Source organism: Bos indicus x Bos taurus, chromosome 17 (assembly GCF_003369695.1).
Source record: "Bos indicus x Bos taurus breed Angus x Brahman F1 hybrid chromosome 17, Bos_hybrid_MaternalHap_v2.0, whole genome shotgun sequence".
Taxonomy (NCBI): Eukaryota; Metazoa; Chordata; class Mammalia; order Artiodactyla; family Bovidae; genus Bos; species Bos indicus x Bos taurus.
This window is the reverse complement of record NC_040092.1, coordinates 2,283,014-2,310,919: the sequence shown is the minus strand read 5'-3', so window position 1 is coordinate 2,310,919 and position 27,906 is coordinate 2,283,014. Positions and strand designations below refer to the sequence as shown.

Below are 27,906 nucleotides of genomic sequence, written 5' to 3'. Positions count from 1 at the left end.
CTGCTCCCTGCTGTCCTGTCAGGACCCCAGAGTCACCATGTCTGTCTCTCCCCCTTCCAGGATCCTGGGCCCAGGCTATGCTGACTCAGCCGCCCTCCGTGTTCGGGACTTTGGGTCAGAGGGTCACCCTCTCCTTCACTGGAAGGAGCAGCAACACTGGGGGTCTTTATGTCAGCTGGTACCAACAGCTCCCAGGAAAGGCCCCTAGACTCCTGACATATGAAAATAGCAAACAACCCTCAGGACTCCCAGATTGACTCTCTGGCTCCAAGCCTGGCAACTCAGCCTCTCTGACCACCTCAGTTCATGCTGAACGATACTGATTATTACTGTTTCTCATGGGCTGACGGCTTGAAAGTTTGCACAGTGCTTCAGGCCAGAGAGAAGGAGACAAAAACCTGCTTCCCCCACAGCAATGGGGCTCCGAGGGCAAGGTGTTTGCCCCTCCCTTCCTGGAGTCCCTGAGACCATGGAACCCAGCAGACTGAGTGTGCCCTGACTGCAGCACAGTTGCCCCCTCAGCTCAACTCCCCTCCCTAGGCCAGCGGCACACAAGGGGTGGTCACACGCCCCTGGATGAAGGAGCTGCTCACAGCAATTGCCCCCGGCTCCCAGGTCGGAGTCGGCAGCACGGAGCAGGGGAGTCAGTGCGCCCTTGCTGGGTCACTGGGCAGTGAATGCACATCCCTGAGCTTCCATCACAGAAGCATTTTCTGTTAAAGGAAAAGGAAATGGAACCCAGAGTTTCTACAAGCAATTTCCACAGAATCCAGTATCCAGTAGAATTGTCACTTCTATCAAGAACCAGAATACTAAATATTGAAGGGAAGTGAGAAGGCATAGACATCACTGGTGAGATACCTGAGATGATGAAATCAGGTGACAGATGTTTTTAGGGACAAAACATCAAATCTATTTGATGAGCAAGTACAAACACTCTTGGGTCCTAAGGAAAAGGAGATAAATGTAGGAAAAGGAGAAAAAGTAGTCAGAATCACCTGAAAATACAATAGAAGAAATAAAAAAGAAGTATCTGCACACTATCAAAGACGTGTAATACTTATTGCTATTCGATTCATTCATTTGTTTATTGACAGAGTGTTTGGTGACAGGAAAAAAGAGCGCCCCTGCTTCCTTTCATAAGGCTTCCCAGGTGTCGCTAGAGGTAAAGAACCCGGTGCCAATGCAAGGGCCATAAGAGAAGTGGGTTCTGTCCCTGGGGTGGGAAGATCCTCTGGAGCAAGAAACGGCAACCCTCTCCAGTGTTCTTGCCTGGAGAATCCCATGGACAGATGAGCCTGGTGGGCTAGAGTCCACGGGGTCTCAAAGGAGTCAGACAGGATTGAGAACCAAGAAACTGAGCGGCACCTTGCTCCCACTCTCACCGCCGTGAACGTTCCCCGGGTGCGTCACCAGGGGGCGCTGTGCACCTGCTCAGAACTGGCAGCCCCTCAACAAACCCCCATTGTCCCCTGAGCTGGCCCTGCACCCGGGCTCAGCGGACTGAGTTGGATGTGAGAGCAGGTGCTTCCTCTCAGGGGACAGACTCAGAGCCTCGGCCCGCAGGCCTCCTCCTGGGACTGAAGCTGCACCCGGGGCCGAACACCCAGAGTTGGAGGGTGAAGGGGTCAGGTAGTCATCAGTGCCCACCCTCTTCCCAGAAAGAGAGGAGGGGAGGAGCCCCCAGAGCCCACTCGGTGAACCCCTCCAGCTCTCCTCAGCCTGCGCCCGCTCCTCCTCATCTCTGCTCAGAGCCTGCCCTCCCGCTCTCCTCATTTGTGACTTTCCTCCCAATTCTGGGCCTCGCTCTTTCTACATCATACACTGTTGGCCTCCACAGTGGTGACCAAGCTCATGCTCTTAGAGAGTCATGAACGAGTTTCCAGATCTTCCTGAAACACTCACTTCCTCATCCCCCTCCTTGAACCTCTCTAACCCTTGCTTCCCGAGAAGCCTCAGGTTTCCGGCTCTCAGGTGTGACCCCAGCTCGACCCCTCCCTGTTCCACCCCTGGTTCCCCCTCATTTCCCAGGGGACCCAGTGATGCCCACCCAGCAGCTGATTTATCCCGTGAACGTTCACACTCTGTCCCATGTGCCCATCGAGTCAGGATTCAGGAGGGGAGAGAAAGCCTGGTCCTGACACCTGGGAAATGATTCCTGGCTGAGGAGTGTCTGTGCTCAGCTGCTGTGGGACTGACTTTATGCACAGTGAGCCCGGGAGAAGCTGCTGGGGCCCTGGGCTGGGAAAGCAGACCCTGTCCTGGGGCTCTGCCCCTGGGGCCGTGACTGCTGCTCTGTCTGACCATGTGCATGGTCCCGTCTGAGATTCCTGAGAACAGCTGATCTGCCTTGTCATGTCCTGTGTCTCATCTCAGATCTGAGGCTGACCCATGGCTCTGATAACTCAGCCTGCCCTGTTTCACAGAGAGAACATCCTGCTAAGACATGAAAATCCTTTAGTGGAGATGCTTGTCAGAAAGGCTTTAAAATGATCTTATTTAAAGAACAGAATCTACAAGGAACATTATGTTTTAGAAATAGTACCATGGCAATGCAAAATTAAAACAGAGCCAGAGTCGGACACAACTTAGTGACTGAACCACAACATTTTCTTCAGTTAAGTTTAGGCATCTATTTTAAGTGATGACCTTAGATTTTTCCTACTCCATGATCACATTTTGGTTCATTTAAAATCTCAAAGTCACACATCCACTGTGTAACACTCACATGCACTACAGGGTAAATTACACCTGGATCTTTTTTTCCAACACAACTCTTCCTGAACTGTGTAACTTCAAAGCCAGTTTTGGGAAAGTTGACTCTAAGAGCTCTGATCACTAGGTCACAGGATGTATGTCTGGGCCAGGACACCAGGGGGCCATCCAAAGCCATTCCTGTGGGTCTGCAGCTGAGATCTGAGATGAGTCCCCTGGTGCTTCCAGGTGCTTTCTGCTCAGGGTTCCCAGCTGTGACCTCCCATCCCCAAGCCCCACAAACCCTGCCTCTGATCACCCACTGGACTCCTTAGGGCACAGGAAGCTGACCCAGGTCCCAGAGGTGATCAGAGCATTGTGGGGGTGGTGTGGGGAGGACGGTCATTTGCATGAAAGGCCCCGCCCCCTCTCAGGGTATGAAGAGGGGAAGGAGTGCTGTGGGGATGCTCTGCTCAGCTGTGGGGCCACAGACAGCAGGACGCCTGACCATGTCCACCATGGCCTGGTCCCCTCTGCTCCTCACCCTGGTCGCTCTGTGCACAGGTGACTGGATGCGGGGCCAGGGGAGAGGTCTTGGAAAGACACACATGCTGTGCTCCCCGCTATCGTGTCTGGACCCCAGACTCACCATCTCTGTCTCTCTCCCTTCTAGGATCCTGGGCCCAGGCTGTGCTGACTCAGCCGTCCTCCGTGTCCGGCTCCCTGGGCCAGAGGGTCTCCATCACCTGCTCTGGAAGCAGCAGCAACATCGGTAGTTATAATGTGGGCTGGTACCAACAGGTCCCAGGATCGGGCCTCAGAACCATCATCTATGGTAGTAGCAGTCGACCCTCGGGGGTCCCCGACCGATTCTCCGGCTCCAAGTCTGGCAACACAGCCACCCTGACCATCAGCTCGCTCCAGGCTGAGGATGAGGCGGATTATTTCTGTGTAGCTTATGACAGTAGTAGCAGTATTGTCACAGTGCTCCAGGCCAGGGGGGAAGTGAGACAAAAACCTGCTCTCCCCTAAGTCATGGGCCTCCCGGGGCTGAAGCATCTTCTGCCAATACAGACAATTCTGTTGTTTGTTTGATTTAAAACGGGGGTCTGAGCCCCACACCAGGAAATTAGTCTGGGAAATCCTTTCAGTTCTTCTTCATTCTGCGCCCTCACCAAGGCCTTGCTCTTGGCAACCACATTTTATATGAATATCTGAAGTTGAGCAGAAGGCCCTGAATGCCAGAGGCAGGTCCTGGCAGACAGAGTCCATGACGGTCAGGTCAGAACCAGAGAGACAGCGTCCAGCTGCGTCTGATTCAGGACACTTCAGGTCCTCAGCTGTCCTTGGGCTGAGGTGAGGCCCAGGCTGCTGCTCCTGCCTTTCCTGTGACCGCCTCTCAGGCTCCCTCAGGGCTCCAGGCCTGCGGGGGACTAGACCAGGATTCCTGTCAAACTGTGGGAGTGGGGCAGCCCAGGGGTTCCCTGCTCAGGCTCTGCTGGACCTTCTGCTGCTGCTGCCCCACCCTGGATCCAGGTCATCGAGGGCTCTGCCCTTGCATGGAGGCTCCTCTCTCCCCTCTGTCCTCAAATCCGCCCCCACCCGCCCCCACAGCAGCCCATTCCCAGGAGAGGGTCTCAAAGGACACAGAAAATCTGTCTCCCATCACTGGGGACACAGGGTCTGTTAGTCTCTATCTCAGTGTCCGAACTGGGGGTCCATCAACGTCTCTCAGCCCTGGCAGACCCCCACGCCATGGGCCCTCTCCTGCACAGGGAGCATGTCCTGCTCTCAGCCTCCTCTGTCCCCTCGTGGTGTCCGGGGCTCAGGCAGGGGGGACTCAGCCAGGGTCGGTGACTCCATGGACGCTCAGCCACACTCACCTGCCTGGGAACAGCAAGACTGGTGGCACCAAGGGGGCGACTTGGCTGCCGTCCCAGTCGTGCTGAGTCCCAGGCTCCTGAGCACAGGAGTCACAACCCGCCCGCAGGGTCTCAGCGAGGCTGGAGGGCTCCGAGTCAGGTGGGGCTCCCTGACCATCTCTGGGCCCAGCCCGAGGACAAGGCTTAGCCCCTAGACCTGGTGCTGCTGTGAGTGACCACACTGCAGCCCTGAGGCCCTGGACTGCTGTGACTGGCAATGGTTTCAGGGCCTGTGTGTGTGGAGACCCCTGTTCCCTCACAGACCACAGCTGACTCTATGGCTCCCTGCACCCTGAGCAGTGACATCAGTGTCAGCCACTCTACTGTTACTGGAACCTGCAGAAGCCAGCGAGCCCTCCTCGGTCCTCCGGTCCTACCACTCAGACTCCAGTAAGGACCAGGCTCCAGGGTCCCTGCAGGTTTCCTGGATTCAAAGATGCCTCGGCCAACGTGGGCCTCCTGCTCGTCTCTGGGCTGCAGCCTGAGCATGAAGCTGACTCTGACCGTGCAGGCTGGTGCAACAGGGCTTCTCACAGCGACACAGGTAGATGGGAAACTGGGACGAGAGGCTCAGCTTGTCAGCGGCTTATTCTTAGACAACCGTCAAATGTTAAATAATACCCCAGAATCAATTCATTCCTGAGGTATGTTCTGGTTCATAGTATGTCTACTCTCAGTTGTACAGTCAGTTTTGCTGAAGTCTCAGAAAATGTAAACAATTTCTGATACCGCTGAAGTGCACCCTGGTCATCCGTGTGATCAAGGGAGCTGTGGAGCTGAGCTCCCTCACTTGAGATCAGGAGCAGGAGGCTTTCCCAGATGTGCCTTCAGCAGAGTCCGTGGACCATCCCAGCAGGCAGATCGTCGCCCAGGGTGTGGACCCTGCTCCTGAAGGGGCAGAGCAGAGAGCGTGAGGATTGAGGGGCACCGGTGGTACATCGCAGGAGGCAGGGAAGCCCGGGAGAGGTTCTCCTGACCCACAGGTGCGGGCTGTGTCCTGCCCTCTACTTCTCTCGTCTCCACCCCATTGGAGCATTTCCTACTTCCAGGTTGGGGTGGTCTGTGGACTGTCAGGAGCAGGGGCTCCACAGGATGTGCCTGTGTACCTCTGCTTGTGATGCCCCGATGAGCCCAGATCCAAGAGCTCCATGGCCTGTAGAAGAATCAGCGGGGAAGGGGGATCACCATGGCAATGATGACTCGGGATTCCAGGCAAAATCCCTGCCTTTGTGACCGATGACAGACGTGAGGGACACTGAGGGGTTAGGCCCTGTTCTCTGCCTCCTGGTGGGTCCACACCCGGTCCTTGATCACTCTGGACCCCAGCCTGGTGAGGAGGCTGGTCATCAGTGTCACACAGCTCATCACTAACCACAGCGACAGGGAATCCCCGTGTGATGGGGATGTCTGAAGAAAGCTTGCCCTCTACTCCCGTGTCGACCCATCACTGCCCTGACCCTGCCTGTGACGTCACCAGTGCTGGTTCAGGTCTCTGCTGTCGCTTGTGCTATTAAATCTGGGCAGTCTCACCTCCTCATCCAGGTCCATCATTATGGGGCCCATGAAATTGTTCTTTTTCTGTCTGGTCTCCAAACACAAGCAGAATGCCCATGTGTCCAGATACACAGGGTCCCTCACAGGTACTGAGCAGGATGTCGAGGAAGCAGAAGTCCAGCATCTGTGTCCTGGAGCCCCAGGGGGCCTGTCTTACCCGCCGCATGTTCCTCTCCTGCTCCAGCCTTTGTGCTCTGCCCTGAACCCTGACCCTTAGGGAAGCTGGGTCCTCCCTTTCCCTGGGGATTGCTGCCTGAAGAGCCCTCCTCTCCAGGTACTGGGAGACCCTCCCTGTTAGGATGCAGCTCTCAGACTCCTCACTTGCTCATTTCCTCCTCTTTTGCCTCATGATCTCTCCCCCTTTTTCCTCCCTGGTTCCTTGTTTGAGATGATATTCGATAAATGTCACTATTTTGGACACAGACCTTATAAACTCACCTCCATTAAATCTATGGATTCTACAATTGAAGGTTAGAACATTAGACTTCACCATGTCCAATGAAGATCAGGTAACAGTCATAAGGGTTTCGCAACCAGAGATGAAACAGGAGCCCAGATAAGGATGAGATTCCCATTTATAGGCATAATCTTTTATGTCAAACATTTAATATGGAAAGATTATAAAATTAGACTAAAAACTTCTTTAAATATCTGAGTCAAAAAGAAGTACTGTGAGAACCATGATCAAGGGTAAATGAGAACCCCTGGAAGTGACCAAGAAGAGAATTGTTGTTCCTGAGAGCCTCCTACGCTTTGCAAAGAGAGAAATAAGAACACAGCCATGCAGTCTGGGCTGGGAAGGTCCCGGGAGGTCCTGCAAATTCAACCTTGACGACCTATCAAGCTGGGAAGGAAACTCAGACAGAATCTTGACCAGGCACCACCCACGGCATGCTGGGAGTTTGAACCCTAGAAACTCAGATTTGGGTGGTTGTGTTCTGGCAGTGAACGCACGAGCTAGGCAATGCACACTCAGACATCAGGGAATCCTGAAATTCATTAGTGTATCAGCATACCATACAGGAGTCTGAGGTCATTCAGTTCAGTTCAGTCGCTCAGTCATGTCTGACTCTTTGTGACCCCATTAATCGCAGCACGCCAGGGCTCCCTGTCCATCACCAACTCCCGGAGTTCACCCAAACTCATGTGCATCTAGTCGGTGATGCCATCCAGCCATCTCATCCTCTGTTGTCCGTTCTCCTTCTCCCCAGTCCTTCCCAGCATCAGGGTCTTTTCCAATGAGTCAACTCTTCACATGAGGTGGCCAAAGTATTGGGGTTTCAGCTTCAGCATCAGTCCTTTCAGTGAACACCCAGGACTGGTCTCCTTTAGGATGGACTGGTTGGATCTCTCATTAGGCACCTGGAAAAATCAATGACCAGGCCCAAACTAGACGAAGGCGACTCATTCTACTGCCCTGGGAGGTGACATCAGGAAGACCCAGCTGCAAGTGTGAGAAAGCCCTTCCAGGAGGCTGTGGTGTGAAGCGCGGGAGGAGGAGGTCTGAGTCCAGCAGGGGGCGCTGTGGGCCTGGTCCTGAGAGCCCAGGGTCCTGGCCAGGCTGGCTGTCACCTCCTCTGTTGCCTCTTGCCCACGTGGGCAGTAGGGTCCTCACTGGAGGGTGACGTCCTGCACCTGGGCTCCCAGGGGACACGGCAGCTCTCAGCTCAGAGCCCCAGGCGTGCCTCTCAGTTCCTGCTGCTCTGTCGTGGGGTCAGTGCCCAGACCCGACATCCAACCAAGGACAGAGGGACAGTCATGCAACAAAAATGAACTTCCTTCAGGAAACTCGACCTCCAGGGATACCTGGACAGGGGATGAGAGACCCCTGCAGAGGCTGCCCCATTGCCCACAGAACGCCCGGGTGTTCCCAGTAGAAGAAGGATGCAGGCAAGGACCCTCTGTCACCATCTGTGTCATTTAAAAACGTTCCCTGTTGTGTTATTTGGCAATTTCAACATTTTGAATTGAACCATGGAAACTGATATTGTGTCAGTTTTTGTGGCTCCCTTACTCGTTCCTTCCCGTTATATTAATACTTATATTAACACTTGTGACATGAAATATATGGAATTACAAGCTCCGCCACCTGTCATCAATATGTTCCTATAATAAGAAAAGAATTCAGTAGGAACACATATTTTTCACCTCTATGAGTTGAGGTTCTCAAACTCCTCTGACAAAAATCATGTGGATTTTATTAAACAGCTACTTTATCAGCAAATTTGACATGAATACAAAATAAGAAGAGCATTTACATTTTTATGTCAAAGAAACAAGAGGTGAACAAGACTTTCCCATCTCTTCCACACACGTTAACTTGAGGTGTCTGAGCTCCTTCTCCTCCTCGTTGCCCCCACACCCCTCCTCCGTCCCGGGTCCATCGGCTCCACCCAGAACCACCCGGGAGGGAGTTTTACAAGGTCCACGATGCTCACCACACCTACCTCTTCACACGCAGGGTTTTTCTATTTCTGATGATGAGACATGTATTCCAACTTTGTTGGAACTGAACTTGCCAGCTGTCATCATTGCATGACGAGATGGTGACGTTTTTGCCCCTAAAATCTACAGTTCTCCTGAAGCTGGTCCACACTGTCATATCTTTTTACAGCACAGGAGGCTGTCACCGCAAGCCTGGCCGTGTGGCTCTGCATGTCACCACCCCTGCCCTGATCCCCCCACCGCCGGGACTAGAGACACTTTACAAGACTGTGTTCCAGGGTGACCGCTCACCCTTCACAGCAGACACAGGCTCCGGGATTTCCTGCTCGGCTCAGGGCTGGAGGAGGAGGACGGACAGCACCGCACAGACGGGACACAGGGTTTCCTGAGAAGACAGAGAGTATTCTAAAGACGGGCTCAGGTGTGGGAAAGGCTGGATTATTGCGGCAAGAGAGACAGACTTGCAAACTCCTCCTTCAGCCTCAGACACTCTGGGGAGGAGATAGAGGGCCGAGGTCACCAGGTCACGGGGGCACTTTTGCTGAAAGACGTCGCCCCATCTCTCAGGGGCTCCTCCCCGTGCTGTCTCTGCTCTGTGTGAGGTCCAGCATCTGCCTCCTTCAAGTCCCCCCACCCCAGGGACCTCAGGTGACCTGGGCAGGGAGAGGAGGAAGTGATTTGCAAGAGGCACCTCCTCCTCCTGACGGGGTGGAGGTATGAAAAGGCCCAGGACCCCACCTCCAGCCCAGGAGGCTCAGGAAGCCATGTCCTGGGAGGGTCCCCACCATGGCCTGGATGCTGCTTCTGCTCGGGCTGCTTGCTTATGGCTCAGGTCAGGGGCCGGGACTCTGCAGCCTTGGGGCACCTCCAAGCAGAGTCTCAGAGCACTTCATCTCCGTAACAACCGCTTTCTCTCTTCTGTCTCTCTTAGGGGTAGAAGCTCAGACTGTGATCCAGGAACCGTCACTGTCGGTGTCTCCAGGAGGGACGGTCACCCTCACCTGTGGACTGAGCTCTGGGTCAGTCACTACTTACAACGAACCCAGCTGGTACCGGGAGACCCCAGGCCAGGCTCCCAGAAATGTTATCTACAACACAAACACCCCCCGCACTGGAGTCCCTGATCGCTTCTCTGCCTCCATCTCTGGGAACAAAGTCACCCTCACCATCACGGGGGCCCAGCCCGAGGACGAGGCTGACTATCACTGCTTGCTGTACCAGGGCAGTGATAGTTATGGCTGCACAGTGATGGGAGCCCATGGGGAAGTGCTACTGAACCCTGCCCATGTGCTCGGAGGGTCAGCCTTCAGAGGCAGGAGAGGGCGGAAGTGGTCAGCACCCCTGTGGGGAAGGAGGCTGCAGATCCATCTCCTGTCCCATTGTTCACGGCCCCTTGCCTCTTGCAGTCTCTCCCTGGGTGTGTCCAGGTCTCCAAGAGGACCCCTCAGCCCATAATGGGGGGCTCAGGTGCCCATTTTATCAACAACATTGAGACTCAGAGACCCCAGCACAGTCAGCACGACCCTTCTTGTTCTAAGAGTTTTAAGAGACATACTCAATTTCATTAACTTGATGATGCAGAATAAAGTAATCCCTAAACATTTCTTTACATGTGTGCAATAGTTTGATCCACAGAACACGTGCTGATCTGATTATACACCATGTGCTCCCAGTCATCGCACTGAAGCTAATCATGGAAAAGAAGCTTTGAAAGCCTGCAAGTCTGATACTGACCCAGACAGCTCCTGCTCTCTGAAAGTCTTTTCCCAGACTTCCAGGCTTTTTAATGTTGGTCTTCAATCAATCAATCTGACATAGTTTTAATATTTTAAAATGCCATATTAAATGTCTATGAATTTTATTGATGATCATATTGGTAGATTTATAAATGTACGTATACATGTATGTATGTACGTATGTATGTATATTTAATTTTGGAAAGTGTTGCTCCCTGAGAAGCTGGACACTCAGTGTCTATCACTGCCTGTGCTCATAGCAGAGGGCATGGCTGTGTATGTTCCTGGGCTGACAGTGAGCCGGCATCAGCCCCGGGCAAGCACCACTTCCACCAAGAGATGGAGGCTGTGGGGATTATAAGGGGCGCTGTGGGTCTCCCCAGGGTCTGCACTGTGGGCAGCGCCTGCTGTGTGAGCCCCACCCCCACCAACTCCTAGGTCTGGCTGAATGGGTCTCTGTGTGTGATGGGCACTCAGCAGGGTGTCCTCTCTGGCCTGGCCTGGGTCCCTGCTCACAGGTCACTGTGGATTCCGGGAGATGCTTCCTCCTGGTCCCTCCTGGGCGGCAAACTCTGAGTCTCTCTGCCTCACCCCGATTCACTAAACTCACCCATCAAAGAGGGGACTTGAAACAGTTTGTGTCTGTGATTTGGGTAACCAGCAACCACAACACCACAATAGGACTGAAACCTTGGCTCTTGAAAGAGCCCCCATCCCCGGGCCTGCTCTGAGCTGCTCTACGTGGGTTTGGTCCCACTTGGGGGTTGGAAGGACTTGTGTCCTCGCCCTGGAGGAGGAGACCGGGGATGGGGAGGCTGGAGCCCTGAGTGCAGATCTGGGCTCAGAACAGCAGCAGGAAGGGCTGAGTGGCCAGCACTCCAGCCGTGAGGATCCTGACTCTGAGATCAGCTCAGCCAGGGTGGGTTAAGGGGAGGCTGTGGGCACAGTGGCCCCTGTGAGGAAGGGGAGGCAGGCCCTGGACACAGTGGGGGAACTTTGAGGGCACCCCAATGAATGAGGGAGGTGCAGAGTGTGGCGATGGACCAGCCCGTGATGTCACTTCCCCAGGACCCACCGTCTCCAGGGCACCTCTCCGGGGAGAAGAGCTTTTTGTGAGATCCCGTCTGTGTAAGAAAGAGGGAGGTGTCATCACGTCCCCCAGCGTCTGTCCTTAGTGCCCTGGCGCCTGGTCCTGAGTGTGTGTGATGGAGGGGTGTGTGTGTGTGTCTGTGTGTGTGAGATGGAGGGGTGTGTGTGTGAGAGAGATTGAGGTGTGTGTGTGTGTGTGTGAGATAGTGGTGTGTGTGATAGCGGGGTGTGTGTGTGTGATAGCGGGGTGTGTGTGTGTGATGGAGGTGTGTGTGTGTGCATGTGTGTGTGTGATAGCGGGGTGTGTGTGTGTGTGTGATAGCAGGGTGTGTATGTGTGTGTGATGGAGGTGTGTGTGTATGTGTGATGGAGGTGTGTGTGTGATAGCGGGGGATGTGTGTGTGTGTGTGTGTGTGTGTGATAGCGGGGTGTGTGTGTGTGCGTGTGTGTGTGTGTGTAATGGAGGGGTGTGTGTGTGTGATGGAAGTGTGTGTGTGAATGTGTGTGTGTGATAGCGGAGTGTGTGTGTGTGTGTGTGATGGAGGTGGGTGTGGAGCAGGAAGGGCTGGAGGAGTGTCAGGATCACACTTTGACTTTGGGGAGAAGGAACAATCTGGGGCCCGCAGGCAAGGCTTCCTCTGGGTTTCCCTAGTGCCTCAGAGGCTCAGAAAGGACTGGCCCACAGTTGACTCCTGAATATATCCTTTGGATTTGGTGTAAATTCCTGTTCCCTGATCCTCCGGCAGCTGAGCAGGCCTCCCTGTGGGTTGCTGTGGGCATCGCTGGGCACTCGCTGTGGACGCACCCTCCCCCACCCACCCTCACTGTCAGCCTCGTCTGAATGATCATTTCCTCCATTTCCCTGAACTGGACACGGCGACCCGAGAGACGACACCAGTTCCTCAGGGGTGTCCCAGCCGTGTTGACAACACTGGCTTGAGGTTTCATCCTTCTCTGACACCCACGTCCTCATTTTCACCAGGAAGTACCAGGATGCGGAAAGTAAAGCAGTGTAACCCAGGACACGGAGAGTTTTGTAAAGGCCCCTCTGCCGTGTGTGTGAGGTCACACTTTATATTCTGGCATCAGACTCATGAGTTACAGACACCCAGTCGCGGAGTCTGCAGCTGCTGTGGAAGGCAACCAGGAGCCGGACACGGTGAGCAGCCGGCTGTGGAGGAGGCTGGGGAGAGGCGGGAGGGTGGGGGGCACGGGTCCACCCCGAGGGAGCCTTGGGCGGGCTTCAACCTCGGTGAGGGCGAAAGACCTGGGCTCAATTGAGCGGTTCCTTCTCCTGCTCCCCCAGGAAATGCTGCCGCAGAAGTGGTGACAAAGATCGGGTGGGAGGCGGGCCGCGAGGCCCCAGGACCCGCCCTCAGAGCCTCTCAGCCTGAGTCTTCATCTCTGCCCAGTGACCACGAACATCCTTTTAATGGGGCCTGGTTTTCTGCTCCTGAACGTTGAGTGGCCCCTTTTGGGCCTCCTGTGCCCACGCAGCCACCGCTTCTTTTTTGGGTGTTAGTTCGAAAAGGTCTTGTAGGTCTTCATAGAACCGTTCAACTTCAGCTTCTTCAGTGTTACCGGTTTGGGCATAGACTTGGATTACTGTGATATTGAATGGTTTGCCTTGGAAACGAACAGAGATCATTCTGTCGTTTTTGAGATTGCATCCAAGCACTGCAGTTAGGACTCTTGTTGACCATGATGGCTATTCCATTTCTTCTGAGGGATTCCTGCCCACAGTAGTAGATATAATGGTGATCTGAGTTACATTCGCTCATTCCAGTCCATTTTAGCTCTCTGATTCCTAGAATGTCGACATTCAGCCTTGCCATCCCCTGTTTGACCATTTCCAATTTGCCTTGATTCTTGGACCTAACATTCCAGGCTCCTATGCAATATTGCTCTTTACAGCATCGGACCTTGCGTCTGTCACCAGTCTCATCCACAACTGGGTATTGTTTTTGCTTTGGCTCCATCCCTTCATTCTTTCTGGAGTTATTTCTCCACTGATCTCCAGTAGCATATTGGGCACCTACCGACCTGGGGAGTTCCTCTTTCAGTATCCTATCATTTTGCCTTTTCATACTGTTCCTGGGGTTCTCAAGGCACGAATACTGAAGTGGTTGGCCATTCCCTTCTCCAATGGACCACTTTCTGTCAGACCTCTCCACCATGACCCGCCCATCTTGGGTGGCCCCACAAGGCATGGCTTAGTTTCATTGAGTTAGACCAGGCTGTGGTCCATGGGATTAGACTGACTAGTTTTCTGTGAGTATGGTTTCAGTGTGTGTGCCCTCTGATGCCCTCTCGCAACACCTACCATCTTACTTGGGTTTCTCTTACCTTGGATGAGGGCTATATAGAAACCTATATATAGAAACCTACATACAGGTCAGGAAGCAGCAGTTAGAACTAGACATGGAACAACAGACTGGTTCCAAACAGGAAAAGGAGTGCATCAAGGCTGTGTATGTCACCCTGCTTATTTAACTTCTATGCAGAGTACATCATGAGAAACGCTGGACTGGAAGAAGCACAAGCTGGAATCAAGATTGCTGGGAGAAATATCAATAATCTCAGATATGCAGATGACACCACCCTTATGGCAGAAAGTGAAGAGGAACTCAAAAGCCTCTTGATGAAAGTGAAAGAGGAAAGTGAAAAAGTTAGCTTTAAGCTCAACATTCACAAAAGGAAGATCATGGCATCTGATCCCATCACTTCATGGGAAATAGTTGGGGAAACAGTGTCAGACTTTATTTTGGGGGGCTCCCAAATCACTGCAGATGGTGATTGCAGCCATAAAATTAAAAGACGCTTACTCCTTGGAAGGAAAGTTATGACCAACCTAGATAGCATATTCAAAAACAGAGACATTACTTTGCCAACAAAGGTCCGTCTAGTTAAGGCTATGGTTTTTCCAGTGGTCATGTATGGATGTGAGAGTTAGACTGTGAAGAAAGCTGCTGCTACTGCTGCTGCTAAGTCGCTTCAGTCGTGTCTGACTCTGTGCGACCCCATACACAGCAGCCCATCAGGCTCCCCTGTCCCTGGGATTCTCAAGGCAAGAACACTGGAGTGGGTTGCCATTGCCCTCTCCAATGCATGAAAGTGAAGAGTGAAAGTGAAGTCGCTAGTCGTGTCCGATTCTTAGCGATCCTTTGGACTGCAGCCTACCAGGCTCCTGCGTCCATGGGATTTTCCAGGCAAGAGTACTGGAGTGGGGTGCCATTGCATTCTCCGGAAGAAAGCTGAGCACCGAAGAATTGATGCTTTTGCACTGTGGTGTTGAAGAAGACTCTTGAGAGTCCCTTGGGCTGCAAGGAGATCCAACCAGTCCATTCTAAAGGAAATCAGTCCTGGGTGTTCTTTGGAAGGAATGATGCTAAAGCTGAAATTCCAGTACTTTGGCCTCTTCATGCAAAGAGCTGACTCATTGGAAAAGACCCTGATGCTGGGAGGGATTGGGGGCAGGAGGAGAAGGGGACGACAGAGGATGAGATGGCTGGATGGCATCGCCGACTCGATGGATGTGAGTTTGAGTGAACTCCGGGAGTTGGTGATGGACAGGGAAGTCTGGCATGCTGCGATTCATGGGGTCACAAAGAGTCGGACACGACTGAGCAACTGAACTGAACTGAACTGACTTTCTGCTCCTGAGAATCTGAACCCAGGAACTCAGCGTTCATGCCATCCTGGAGCTTCCTGAGTTAGCTCACTGCATACCCCAGAGGGCGGGGACGTCCCTTCACTTCTGCCCTGAGTGATGTTCCCTCGCTCCTAGTCCTCCTCGGTGGTCCCCTCTTCTCCTTACCCTTGCTGCTGCTGCTGCTACTAAGTCGCTTCAGTCGTGTCCGACTCTGTGCGACCCCATAGATGGCAGCCCACCAGGCTCCCCTGTCCCTGGGATTCTCCAGGCAAGAGTGCTGGAGAGGGGTGCCATTGCCTTCTCCACTCCTTACCCTTACAGGGGTGCTAAGCACCAAGGCTGAGCCTGGAGGCTGAGGCCTGATCCAGGTTCTTGGGGGCGGGGCCTTCAGCCCAGGTGGGAGGAGCCTGGCCCCCTCTGGGGTCCTGGCAGCTCCCCTCCCAGTGGAGCAGCCCCTCCTGGGACAGCAGAGGGCGCTAGAGGGCCGCTCTGGAGGGGCTGAGGCTGTGGTCCCAGCTGGAGACGCACCCTCTGGCCCCCAGGCAGGTGCCCTGTGCCCCAGGCTCCCTGGGGTCCCTGAGGAGTTCCTGCCCAGGCCAAGCCAGCCGCACCCACAACAGGCCCCACACCCCGCAGGTGGGCAGACTCAGAGGACAAGGCAGGGGGAGCAGTTATGGGAGGGACCGATTTGCATGGCCATCTTGCCTCCCCAGGCTGTGGGAGGGATAAAGGAGCCCAGAGGGGCTGTGTCTGCTGAGAGACTGGAAGGAGGGACTCAGGGAATACCCCCACCATGGCCTGGACCCCTGTCCTCCTCAGCCTCCTCACCCACCGCACAGGTCACTGGATCCTCGGGGCTTGGGGGCATGGCCCCAGTGGGACCCAGGGCTCTGTTCTTTACCCCTGGAGTCCAGGCAGTGCTGCGGGACCCAGCCCCACCGTCCCCGTGTCTTTCTTTCCTTTCTGCAGGGTCCTGGGCACAATCCGGGCTGACCCAGGAGGCCTCCGTGTCACGGTCTCTGGGTCAGTCGGTCACCCTCACCTGCACTGGGAGCAGCAACAACGTTGGATTCTATGGCGCGGGCTGGTCCCAACACCGCCCAGGTGCTGCCCCCAGAACCGTGGTGCTGGGAAGTTCTCGGCCCTCAGGCCTCCCAGCCCAGCTCTCGGGCTCCTGTTCTGGCTCCACCACCTCACTGAGCATCTCTGGGCTCCAGGCTGCGGACGAGGCTGACTATTACTGTTCCCTGTGGGCCCGCAGCCTCAGTGCTCCCGCGGTGCCCAGGGCTGTGGGGAAGGGCGACAAAAACCTCCCGCTGGCTGACGGCTCTTTGTGGTGACGGGTGTCCAACAGCAGTGGGAGGACTGTGTTCTCTGTTATTTCTTCCTCCCCACATTGGAGGGTCTGGAGCTGGGGTCTCAGCACATCCTGTTCTGGGATCTGTCTGAGGGCCGCTTCCATGCTGGTCTCACGTCCACTATGTCAGCTCCATGGATCCCCTAAGAATCACGAGGTGAGAGACTGCTCCCCAGGCTCACACCCTCTGTACCTGGGAATCATTGACGTACATTTAACCACAGTGTGAAGAATCATTCACATCACTGGACACGAGGCTGACCTTTGATTTTGGTGCTGGGAAGCATTCTGTAAGCCCCAGGGATGTCCTGTCTGAGAGAAGGGTCTATGTCTGGTAACCTTGGATTGGTCAGATGGGGTTCAGGTAGGCAACTCTGGGTCAAGTTCATTGGGGTCCTAAACATACAGACAATAATCACAAATACTAACAATAAAGCAAATTTTGAAAGTTATTAGTTCTTATCAATCCTGGTCTTGGGTCTGTTAACATACTGTCTATTAATACTGTTAGGTAGGTAGAATAGGGAAAAGGAGTCCAAAATGGCGGTGGCTAAAAGACAAGGAAGGGGAAAGCCGGCGAAAATAGGACAAAGAAGGTCTGAGGACCAGAGTGAAGACTTCAGGTAGAAGAAACAGCACTCCTGGCTAAGCCCAATTTGCATAGGGCAGGACCAGGTGGAGGGAAAAACATATAAAAGGAGGAGCCAAAGCACTTTCTCTCTCTCTTTCTCTCCCGTGTGCATCCACTCTTTCTCTCTCTCCATCCCCCGTGTGCTCCTCCACTCTCTTCTCTTCGAGTCTTTGGGTTGGCATGCCCTCACGCTTTAAGGATGGATTCTCACCAATACAATATTAAAGTTAAAAAATAAAATAAAGAATAAAAAATAAATAAATAAAAAATAAAATCAGTTCAGTTGAGTCACAAAAAAAAAAAAAAAACGAAAAAAAGGATGGATTCTCCTGCTATCTTCTAAATAAAATACAGCTGTAACACTGATTTTCCTAAGAGCTACAACACGGTTTGTCTAAGACCCGAGAGCTGTGACACGCCGAGGGCTTTAATGTCCATTGCTCCAAATCTTTGTTGTGACGAGACAAAGAACCGAGGAACATATACTCGTGTGACATAAAGATCTCAAAAATTTTGAGATTTTAAGCTGTTAGTTTGGAGTAATTTGTTATGCAGCAGTAGTTCATTAATGCACTGCCAACTTTGGGCGATGTCTTCATCCAGGGGCGGCTGTCCATTTGGTCCAATTTTAGCCAGAATCTGCTAAGTCAGTTTAGAAAAAATACCCCACCCTTGATTGACCACCCTCAGTATCAGCTCAAATTCCTTACCACTCACCTCAGTATCTTATCAGCCTTGCCTAGCCTCGGCAAGGATCCTCTCAGTTGAGCCAGAACCCACCCTCACCCTTATGGTTCTCTGAGTAAGTTTCCACCCACCGACACCCACCCTGTTGCTGTTCATTGCTTTTCAGTCTCCCAGCCCCTCTTTGCAACCCCGTGGACCCACTCTGTTCTTAGCTGTAAATCCCAGCTGTGTCCCTGCTGGAGTCAGACTTAAGCTCAATCTCTCTCCCCGATTATAAGACCCCACTGTAGTACTCTTACTTTGAATAAAGTTTTTCTTACCACGTTGAGTTCAGTTCAGGCTTCCCTGGTGGCTCAGCGGTTAAAGAGTCTGTCTGGAATGAGGGAGACCCACGTTAGATCCCTGGGTCGGGAAGATCCCCTGGAGAAGGAAATGGCAACCCACTCCAGTACTCTTGCCTGGAAAATTCCATGGAGGGAGGAGCCTGGTGGGCTACAGTCCAAGGGGTCGCAAAGAGTCGGACACGACTGAGCAACCTCACTCCGTTCAGTTCAGACTTCGTAGTGTTCAGTTCAGTCGCTCATTCGTGTCTGAATCTTTGCAACCCCATGAATCGCAGTACGCCAGGCCTCCCTGTCCATCACCAACTCCCGGAGTTCACTCAGACTCATGTCCATCGAGTCAGTGATGCCATCCAGCCATCTCATCCTCTGTCGTCCCCTTCTCCTCCTGCCCCCAATCCCTCCCAGCATCAGGGTCTTTTCCAATGAGTCAACTCTTCGCATGAGGTGGCCAAAGTACTGAAGTTTCAGCTTCCGCATCAGTCCTTCCAATGGAAGAATATAGGGCAGCCCTTCCTTCCTCACTTTCCTCACCGTGACCATTCCACGAGCGCATCACCAGGGGGTGCTGTGGACCTGCTCAGAACTGGCAGAACCCGAACACACCCAGTGGTCCCCTGACCCTGCACCAGGGCTCACTGGACTGAGCTGGACGTGACAGCAGGTGCTTCCTCTCAGGCGACAAACCCAGAGCCCCGACCCCCTGGCCCCCTGCTGGGATTGAAGCTGCACACGGGGCCCAGGAGTCACACCTGGAGTATAATGGGCTCAGGGCATCATCAGGCCCCACCCTCTTCCCCAGGAGCAGAGGAGGGGAGCGGCCCCCAAGCACACCCCTTGCACCCCTCCCTCTCCCCGCAGCCTCTGCTACTCCTCTCTTGCTCTTTCCTAAGAGCACCCCTCTGATCCATGACTTTCCTCCCCAATCTGGGCTCCTCTCTACAACCCTTCACCAGCGACCTCCTCCTCCAGAGCAACGTCACTCTATCCGGTCATGGGTCAGTTTCCAGGCTTCCTTGACCAGACGCTCACTTCCTTGTCCTCCCTTGCAACCTCTCTAGCCCTCCTACCAGAGAAGCCTCAGGTCTCCAGACTTCAGGTGTGACCCCAGCTCATCCCCTCCCGGCCAGGGCGGTCACTGCTACCTTACCTGGACCTCCTTTAACTCAGCCTATCTTCCTATGGTCACTTCTGAGTGTCCGAGGTCAGCAGACCTGCCCTGTCATGCACGTTCCCTCAAGTCAGCTCTGAGCTGACCTATGGCTCCCATACCTCAGCCTGCCCTGTTTTCACAGGCTGCTCAGAGATAAGCACTCCCCAGTGGAGAGGCAATATGTGGCAGAAAGAGCTGGTTCTAGCCCTGCCTCAGTCAAAGTCCAAACAAGTTAGGAATGCAAATATCTTTGTAAAAATATTTTTACTGGATAATATTTAAACTTTCCTAGGATACCCATGAAGTCATTTAAAAAGAACTTTTTAATAAAAAAAGAACTTACGATGACAATTCGTTTTCCAGAACTGTACCCTTGTAAGTGAAATATTAAGAGAGAACGTCGATTTTCCGTCATTTTAATTCATGCACAGATTTTAAGGAATGACTGTAGATTTTCACTAATCCATTACCACATTTGGTTCGTTTAAAATCTCACACACCCAGAGTGTAACACCTCACCAGTGCAGGGCAAGCTACAGTCAACCGTTCTTTTCCAACCAATCACTTCGACCTCTTCCTTCTCTAACCTGCTATTTGGGATGGTTGGTCCTAACAGCTATTATGTATCAGGATCCCTGGGGACACATGCTGCTCAAAGCCCTTCAGAGTCTCAATAAAAACTGCCAGGAGCATCACCAGGCCTGCTCCCTGCAGCCGGTGCCCTGGGCCTGCAGGAGAGACGCCCAGGAGGGGCCACTTCATAAGACAGGCCATGGGACAGGGTCCAGCGTGTGGAAGCCTTCACACACAGTAAGTTCTGTTCAGTTCAGTAGCTCAGTCATGTCCGACTCTTTGCGACCCCATGGACTGCAGCACGCCAGGCTTCCCTGTCCATCACCAACTCCTGGAGTTTACTCAAACTCATGTCCATTGAGTTGGAGATGCCATCCAACCATCTCATCCTCTGTCATCTGCTTTTCCTCCTTTCCTCAATCTTTCCCAGCATCAGGGTCTTTTCAAATGAGTCAGTTCTTTGCATCAGGTGGCCAAAGTATTGGAGCTTCAGCTTCAGTCTGTCCAATGAATATTCAGGACTGATTTCCTTTAGGATGGACTGGTTGGATCTCCTTGCAGTCCAAGGAACTCTCAAAAGTCTCCTCCAACACCAGAGTCCAAAACCATCGTTTCTTTGGTGCTCAGCTGTCTTTATAGTCCAACTCTCAACTTTTCCATGACTACTGGAAAAACCATAGCTTTGACTAGACAGACCTTTGTTGGCAAAGTCATGTATCTGCTTTTTAATATGCTGTCTAGGTTGGTCATAGCTTTTCTTCCAAGGAGCAAGCGTCTTTTAATTTCATGGCTGCAGTCCCCATCTGCAGTGATTTGGAGCCCAAACGTGAAGTCTGTCAGTTTCCACTGTTTCCCCATCTATTTGCCATGAAGTGATGGGACCAGATGCCATGACCTTAGTTTTCTAAATGTTGGGTTTTAATCCAACTTTTTCACTCTCCTCTTTTGCTTTCATCAAGAGGCTCTTTTGTTCAAACACACAGTAAAGATGCAGGCATTTAGGAATGCTGAGTCCCACCTCAGGCCTCTCTCCACACCTTCACCCCCTCCTCAGAGAACTGCCCCCTCTTCCTCAGGGCTGAGGGGACGCACAGAAGAAGGAGGGCTCTGCCCACCAGGAAGGAGGCCCACAGAGGAGGGACCCTGCTGTCCTGCACAGAAGGAGACCCACCTTCCCGCTCCGGGGCTGGCACTGCCCTGACCTGATCCTGATCTGAGAGGAATTTGTGTCTCAGATGCCCCTCGGTCCTGACCCCTAAGCAGTCATGGAAGCCCTGGACAGATTCATCCTGAGGATTTGAGGGGAGCCCATGATGGCCCTGAGCTCAGGGGGACACAGAAGGGGCACCTGGCCTGGTGCTAAAGAGGGGACAGTGCACAGAGCAGGAGGCAGGATCTGTCCTTGAGGGCTCTGCTCTCCAGGTCACAGGATGTGTGTCTGGGCCTGGACAAGGGGTGGGGGGCGCTCGGGGTTCATTTCTGAAGCTGGGTGGTGGGAAGCAGAGCTGGGCCCCCCGACAGAGCTCCTTGACAAGGCCTGGTGGCCTCTGCTCAGGGCTCCCAGCTGTGACTCCCACTCCTGAGACTCACAGAGCCCTACCCCTGACAACTCTCTGGCCACCGTCAGGCATAGAGACCTGGCCCAGAGCCTGGGAGGGTCAGTGTGATGCACGGGATCCTTTGCATGAGAGGACCCTCCCCCTCTCAGGGTATGAAGAGGGGAAGGAGCGGTGTGGGGACACTCTGCTCAGCTGTGAGGCTACAGAAGGCAGGACACCCTGACTGTGTCCACCATGGCCTGGTCCCCTCTGCTCCTCACCCTGGTCGCTCTCTTCACAGGTGACTGGATGTGGGGACAGGTGAAGGGCCCTGGGAAGACTCACAGGCCCTGCTCCCTGCTCTCCTGTCAGGACCCCAGAGTCACCATGTCTGTCTCTCCCCCTTCCAGGATCCTGGGCCCAGGCTATGCTGACTCAGCCGCCCTCCATGTTCGGGACTTTGGGTCAGAGGGTTCCCCTCTCCTTCACTGGAAGGAGCAGCAACACTGGGGGTCTTTATGTCAGCTGGTACCAACAGCTCCCAGGAAAGGCCCCTAGACTCCTGACATATGAAAATAGCAAACGACCCTCAGGGGTCCCACATTGATTCTCTGGCTCCAAGCCTGGCAACTCAGCCTCTCTGACCACCTCAGTTCATGCTGAACGATACTGATTATTACTGTTTCTCATGGGCTGATGGCTTGAAAGTTTGCACAGTGCTTCAGGCCAGAGAGAAGGAGACAAAAACCTGCTTCCCCCACAGCCATGGGGCTCCCAGGGCAAGGTGTTTGCCCCTCCCTTCCTGGAGTCCCTGAGACCACGGAACCCAGCAGAAATGAGTGTCCCCTGACTGCAGCACAGCTGACCACTCAGCTTGGCTCCCCTCCCTAGGCCAGCGGCACACAAGGGGTGGTCACACGCCCCTGGATGAAGGAGCTGCTCACAGCAATTCCCCCCAGCTCCCAGGTCGGAGTCGGCAGCACGGAGCAGGGGAGTCAGTGCGCCCTTGCTGGGTCACTGGGCAGTGAATGCACATCCCTGAGCTTCCACCACAGAAGCATTTTCTGTTAAAGGAAAAGGAAATGGAACCCAGAGTTTCTACAAGCAATTTCCACACAGTCCAGGATCCAGTAAAAATCGTCACTTCTATCAAGAACCAGGAAACTAAATAATGAAGGGAAGTGAGACAGCATAGACATCACTGGTGAGATGCCTGAGATGATGAAATCAGGTGACAGATGTTTTTAGGGACAAATCATCAAATCTATTTGATGAGCAAGTACAAACAGTCTTGGATCTTAAGGAAAAGGAGATAAATGTAGGAAAAGGAGAAAAAGTAGTCAGAATCACCTGAAAATACAATAGGAGAAATAAAAAAGAAGTATCTGCACACTATCAAAGACGTGTAATACTTATTGCTATTCAATTCACTCATTTGTTTATTGAAAGAGTGTTTGCTGACAGGAAAAAAGAGCGCCCCTGCTTCCTCTCATAAGGCTTCCCAGGTGTCGCTAGAGGTGAAGAACCCGCCTGCCAATGCAAGGGACTTAAGAGAAGTGGGTTCTGTCCCTGGGGTGGGAAGATCCTCTGGAGCAAGAAACGGCAACCCTCTCCAGTGTTCTTGCCTGGAGAATCCCATGGACAGACAAGCCTGGTGGGCTAGAGTCCACGGGGTCTCAAAGGAGTCAGACAGGATTGAGAACCAAGTGAGCGGCACCTTGCTCCCACTCTCACCGCCGAGAAGGTTCCCCGGGTGCGTCACCAGGGGGCGCTGTGCACCTGCTCAGAACTGGCAGCCCGTCAAAGCACCCCCACGGTCCCCTGAGCTGGCCCTGCACCCAGGCTCAGCGGACTGAGTTGGATGTGAGAGCAGGTGCTTCCTCTCAGGGGACAGACTCAGAGCCGCGACCCCAGGCCTCCTCCTGGGACTGAAGCTGCACCCGGGGCTAAACACCCAGAATTGGAGGGTGAAGGGGTCAGGTAGTCATCAGTCCCCACCCTCTTTCCAGAAAGAGAGGAGGGGAGGAGCCCCTAGAGCCCACTCGGTGAACCCCTCCAGCTCTCCTCAGCCTGCGCCCGCTCCTCCTCATCTCTTTGCTCAGAGCCTGCCCTCCCGCTCTCCTCATTCGTGACTTTCCTCCCAATTCTGGGCCTCGCTCTTTCTACAACATACACTGTTGACCTCCACAGTGATGACCAAGCTCATGCTCTTAGAGAGTCATGAACGAGTTTCCAGATCTTCCTGAAACACTCACTTCCTCATCCCCCTCCTTGAACCTCTCTAACCCTTGCTTCCCGAGAAGCCTCAGGTTTCCGGCTCTCAGGTGTGACCCCAGCTCGACCCCTCCCTGTTCCACCTCTGGTTCCCCCTCATTTCCCAGGGGACCCAGTGATGCCCACCCAGCAGCTGATTTATCCCGTGAACGTTCACACTCTGTCTCGTGTGCCCATCGAGTCAGGATTCAGGAGGGGAGAGAAAGCCTGGTCCTGACACCTGGGAAATGATTCCTGGCTGAGGAGTGTCTGTGCTCAGCTGCTGTGGGACTGACTTTATGCACAGTGAGCCCAGGAGAAGCTGCTGGAGCCCTGGGCTGGGAAAGCAGACCCTGTCCTGGGGCTCTGCCCCTGGGGCCGTGACTGCTGCTCTGTCTGACCATGTGCATGGTCCCGTCTGAGATTCCTGAGAACAGCTGATCTGCCTTGTTATGCCCTGTGTCTCATCTCAGATCTGAGACCAACCCATGGCTCTGATAACTCAGCCTGCCCTGTTTCACAGAGAGAACGTCCTGCTAAGACATGAAAATCCTTTAGTGGAGATGCTTGTCAGAAAGGCTTTAAAATGATCTTATTTAAAGAACAGAATCTACAAGGAACATTATGTTTTAGAAATAGTACCATGGCAATGCAAAATTAAAACAGAGCCAGAGTCGGACACAACTTAGTGACTGAACCACAACATTTTCTTCAGTTAAGTTTAGGCATCTATTTTAAGTGATGACCTTAGATTTTTCCTACTCCATGATCACATTTTGGTTCATTTAAAATCTCAAAGTCACACATCCACTGTGTAACACATGCACTACAGGGTAAATTACACCTGGATCTTTTTTTCCAACACAACTCTTCCTGAACTGTGTAACTTCAAAGCCAGTTTTGGGAAAGTTGACTCTAAGAGCTCTGATCACTAGGTCACAGGATGTATGTCTGGGCCAGGACACCAGGGGGCCATCCAAAGCCATTCCTGTGGGTCTGCAGCTATGAGATCTGAGATGAGTCCCCTGGTGCTTCCTGGTGCTTTCTGCTCAGGGTTCCCAGCTGTGACCTCCCATCCCCAAGCCCCACACAACCCTGCCTCTGATCACCCACTGGACTCCTTAGGGCACAGGAAGCTGACCCAGGTCCCAGAGGTGATCAGAGCATTGTGGGGGTGGTGTGGGAAGGACGGTCATTTGCATGAAAGGCCACTCCCCCTCTCAGCATATGAAGAGGGGAAGGAGTGCTGTGGGGATGCTCTGCTCAGCTGTGGGGCCACAGACAGCAGGACGCCCTGACCATGTCCACCATGGCCTGGTCCCCTCTGCTCGTCACCCTGGTCGCTCTCTGCACAGGTGACTGGATGCGGGGACAGGGGAGAGGTCTTGGAAAGACACACATGCTGTGCTCCCCGCTATCGTGTCTGGACCCCAGACTCACCATCTCTGTCTCTCTCCCTTCTAGGATCCTGGGCCCAGGCTGTGCTGACTCAGCCGTCCTCCGTGTCCGGCTCCCTGGGCCAGAGGGTCTCCATCACCTGCTCTGGAAGCAGCAACAACATCGGTAGATATGGTGTGGGCTGGTACCAACAGGTCCCAGGATCGGGCCTCAGAACCATCATCTATGGTAGTAGCAGTCGACCCTCGGGGGTCCCCGACCGATTCTCCGGCTCCAAGTCTGGCAACACAGCCACCCTGACCATCAGCTCCCTCCAGGCTGAGGACGAGGCGGATTATTTCTGTGCAACTGGTGACTACAGTAGCAGTACTGTCACAGTGCTCCAGGCCAGGGGGGAAGTGAGACAAAAACCTGCTCTCCCCCAAGTCACGGGCCTCTCAGGGCTGAAGCATCTTCTGCCAATGCAGACATTTCTGTTGTTTGTTTGATTTAAAACGTGGGTCTGAGCCCCACACCAGGAAATTGGTCTGGGAAATCCTTTCAGTTCTTCTTCATTCTGCGCCCTCACCAAGGCTTTGCTTTTGGCAACCACATTTTATATGAATATCTGAAGTTGAGCAGAAGGCCCTGAATGCCAGAGGCAGGTTCTGGCAGACAGAGTCCATGACGGTCAGGTCAGAACCAGAGAGACAGCGTCCAGCTGCGTCTGATTCAGGACACTTCAGGTCCTCGGCTGTCCTTGGGCTGAGGTGAGGCCCAGGCTGCTGCTCCTGCCTTTCCTGTGACCGCCTCTCAGGCTCCCCCAGGGCTCCAGGCCTGCGGGGGACTAGACCAGGATTCCTGTCAAACTGTGGGAGTGGGGCAGCCCAGGGGTTCCCTGCTCAGGCTCTGCTGGACCTTCTGCTGCTGCTGCCCCACCCTGGGTCCAGGTCATCGAGGGGTCTGCCCGTGCATGGAGGCTCCTCTCTCCCCTCTGTCCTCAAATTCGCCCCCACCCGCCCCCACAGCAGCCCATTCCCAGGAGAGGGTCTCAAAGGACACAGAAAATCTGTCTCCCATCACTGGGGACCCAAGGTCTGTTAGTCTCTATCTCAGTGTCCGAATTGGGGGTCCATCAACGTCTCTCAGCCCTGGCAGACCCCCACGCCATGGGCCCTCTCCTGCACAGGGAGCAGGTCCTGCTCTCAGCCTGCTCTGACCCCTCGTGGTGTCCGGGGCTCAGGCAGGGGGGACTCAGCCAGGGTCGGTGACTCCATGGACGCTCATCCACACTCACCTGCCTGGGAACAGCAACGCTGTTGGCACTAAGGGGGCAACTTGGCTGCCATCTCAGTCGTGCTGAGTCCCAGGCTCCTGACACAGGAGTCACAACCCGCCCGCAGGGTCTCAGCGAGGCTGGAGGGCTCCGAGTCAGGTGGGGCCCAGCCCGAGGACAAGGCTGATTGTTCCTGCTCAGCTGGGACTCAGCCCTGCTGCTCACAGGAGGCCTCACCCAGGGGGAAGTGACCCCAACCCTGAGCTACCGGCCTCACCCGAAAGTGGGGTCACGGAGCACAGGTCACACGCCTGTGTCCTGCTCCCTGTCACTGCCCTTTCACACACATGTGCGGGGTCTGCACATTGGCTGCCTGGGCTGCGGGGCCACAGTTAACAGTGATGTATTTTGGAATAAGTGGGATTATTCCTTCTAATTCTCCCTTTTCCCTTAAGCCTTAAATTTGCCTTATCCTCAATTTTCATACACAAAAAATGACATATTTTCCTCTGTGTCAGAGGAACCTTGCTTAATAGGCTCCAAATCAAGCAGTTTGGACCTTTGGCTGGTGGAATCGGGCCTCACACACAGCTACTGAGAAAGGAACACAATTACTGCACATTGTGGGAGGCGGACACTGTAGCAGCAGCTCAGAAATGGACATAAAGTCATATTTTGTTTCACGTGGTGAGAATAAGAATGTTGTGGCCACACTTCACAACTTACTGCACAAATTTCCCCCGGAAGCCCCTTCCCTGCTCTTCCTGTTCTTCTGCTCCATGTAAGAGCGTAAGGGGAAAGTGAATCCAGAATACTCCACAACGTTCCCACTGACTTGTACAGACACGTGATCATTTTAAGTTCTGATCATATCTCACGTGGTTTTCTAATATTTTCATTGGGTATCTCTGGAGAATCTTAAATTAATGGTTGTATTGTTAACTTTGGAAAAGGCAATGGCACCCCACTCCAGTACTCTTGCCTGGAAAGTCCCATGGATGGAGGAGCCTGGTAGGTTGTAGTCCATGGGGTCGCTAAGATTTGGACACGACTGAGGACTTCCCTTTCACTTTCCACTTTCATGCGTTGGAGAAGGAAATGGCAACCCACTCCAGTGTTCTTGCCTGGAGAATCCCAGGGCCAGGGGAGCCTGGTGGGCTTCCGTCTATGGGGTCGCACAGAGTGGGACACGACTGAAGCGACTTAGCAGCAGCAGCAGCATTGTTAACTTTCTTCTGAAAGGTTGCAAGTAGGTTGAGGCCACCCCTGTTTATTAATGGTTTCTCAGGGGAGAGCTAGCTTAGCCCCTAGACCTGGTGCTGCTGTGAGTGACCACACTGCAGCCCTGAGGCCCTGGACTGCTGTGACTGGCAATGGTTTCAGGGCCTGTGTGTGTGGAGACCGCTGTTCCCTCACAGACCACAGCTGACTCTATGGCTCCCTGCACCCTGAGCAGTGACATCAGTGTCGGCAGCTCTGCTGTTACTGGAACTGGCAGAAGCCAGCGAGCCCTCCTTGGTCCTCCGGTCCTACCGCTCAGACTCCAGTAAGGACCAGGCTCCAGGGTCCCCGTGGGTTTTCTGGATCCAAAGATACCTCGGCCAACGTGGGCCTCCTGCTCGTCTCTG

General features: G+C 53.6%; 1 protein-coding gene and 3 gene segments (V, D, J or C); all 4 read left to right on the top strand.

The window, feature by feature from the left end:
• The first annotated feature begins 3,169 nt into the window (after positions 1-3,169).
• LOC113875153 lies at positions 3,170-4,764 on the top strand. The segment is given in 3 exon segments: positions 3,170-3,258; positions 3,368-3,699; positions 4,747-4,764. Coding segments are annotated over 3 exon segments (405 nt in total).
• A 4,634-nt stretch (positions 4,765-9,398) lies between these two features.
• LOC113875152 lies at positions 9,399-10,070 on the top strand. The segment is given in 2 exon segments: positions 9,399-9,447; positions 9,547-10,070. Coding segments are annotated over 2 exon segments (570 nt in total).
• A 5,815-nt stretch (positions 10,071-15,885) lies between these two features.
• LOC113907282 lies at positions 15,886-16,895 on the top strand. The segment is given in 2 exon segments: positions 15,886-15,931; positions 16,062-16,895. Coding segments are annotated over 2 exon segments (417 nt in total).
• Positions 16,896-24,874: 7,979 nt separating this feature from the next.
• LOC113907274 (immunoglobulin lambda-1 light chain-like) overlaps positions 24,875-27,906 on the top strand; it is a 320,444-nt gene continuing 317,412 nt past the window's right edge. Inside the window, exons 1-2 of the mRNA XM_027566215.1 lie at positions 24,875-24,980; positions 25,090-25,393. Coding sequence (XP_027422016.1) covers positions 24,926-24,980; positions 25,090-25,393 — 359 coding nt within the window. The 5' untranslated portion in view covers positions 24,875-24,925. The remainder of the gene's footprint in view (positions 24,981-25,089; positions 25,394-27,906) is intronic.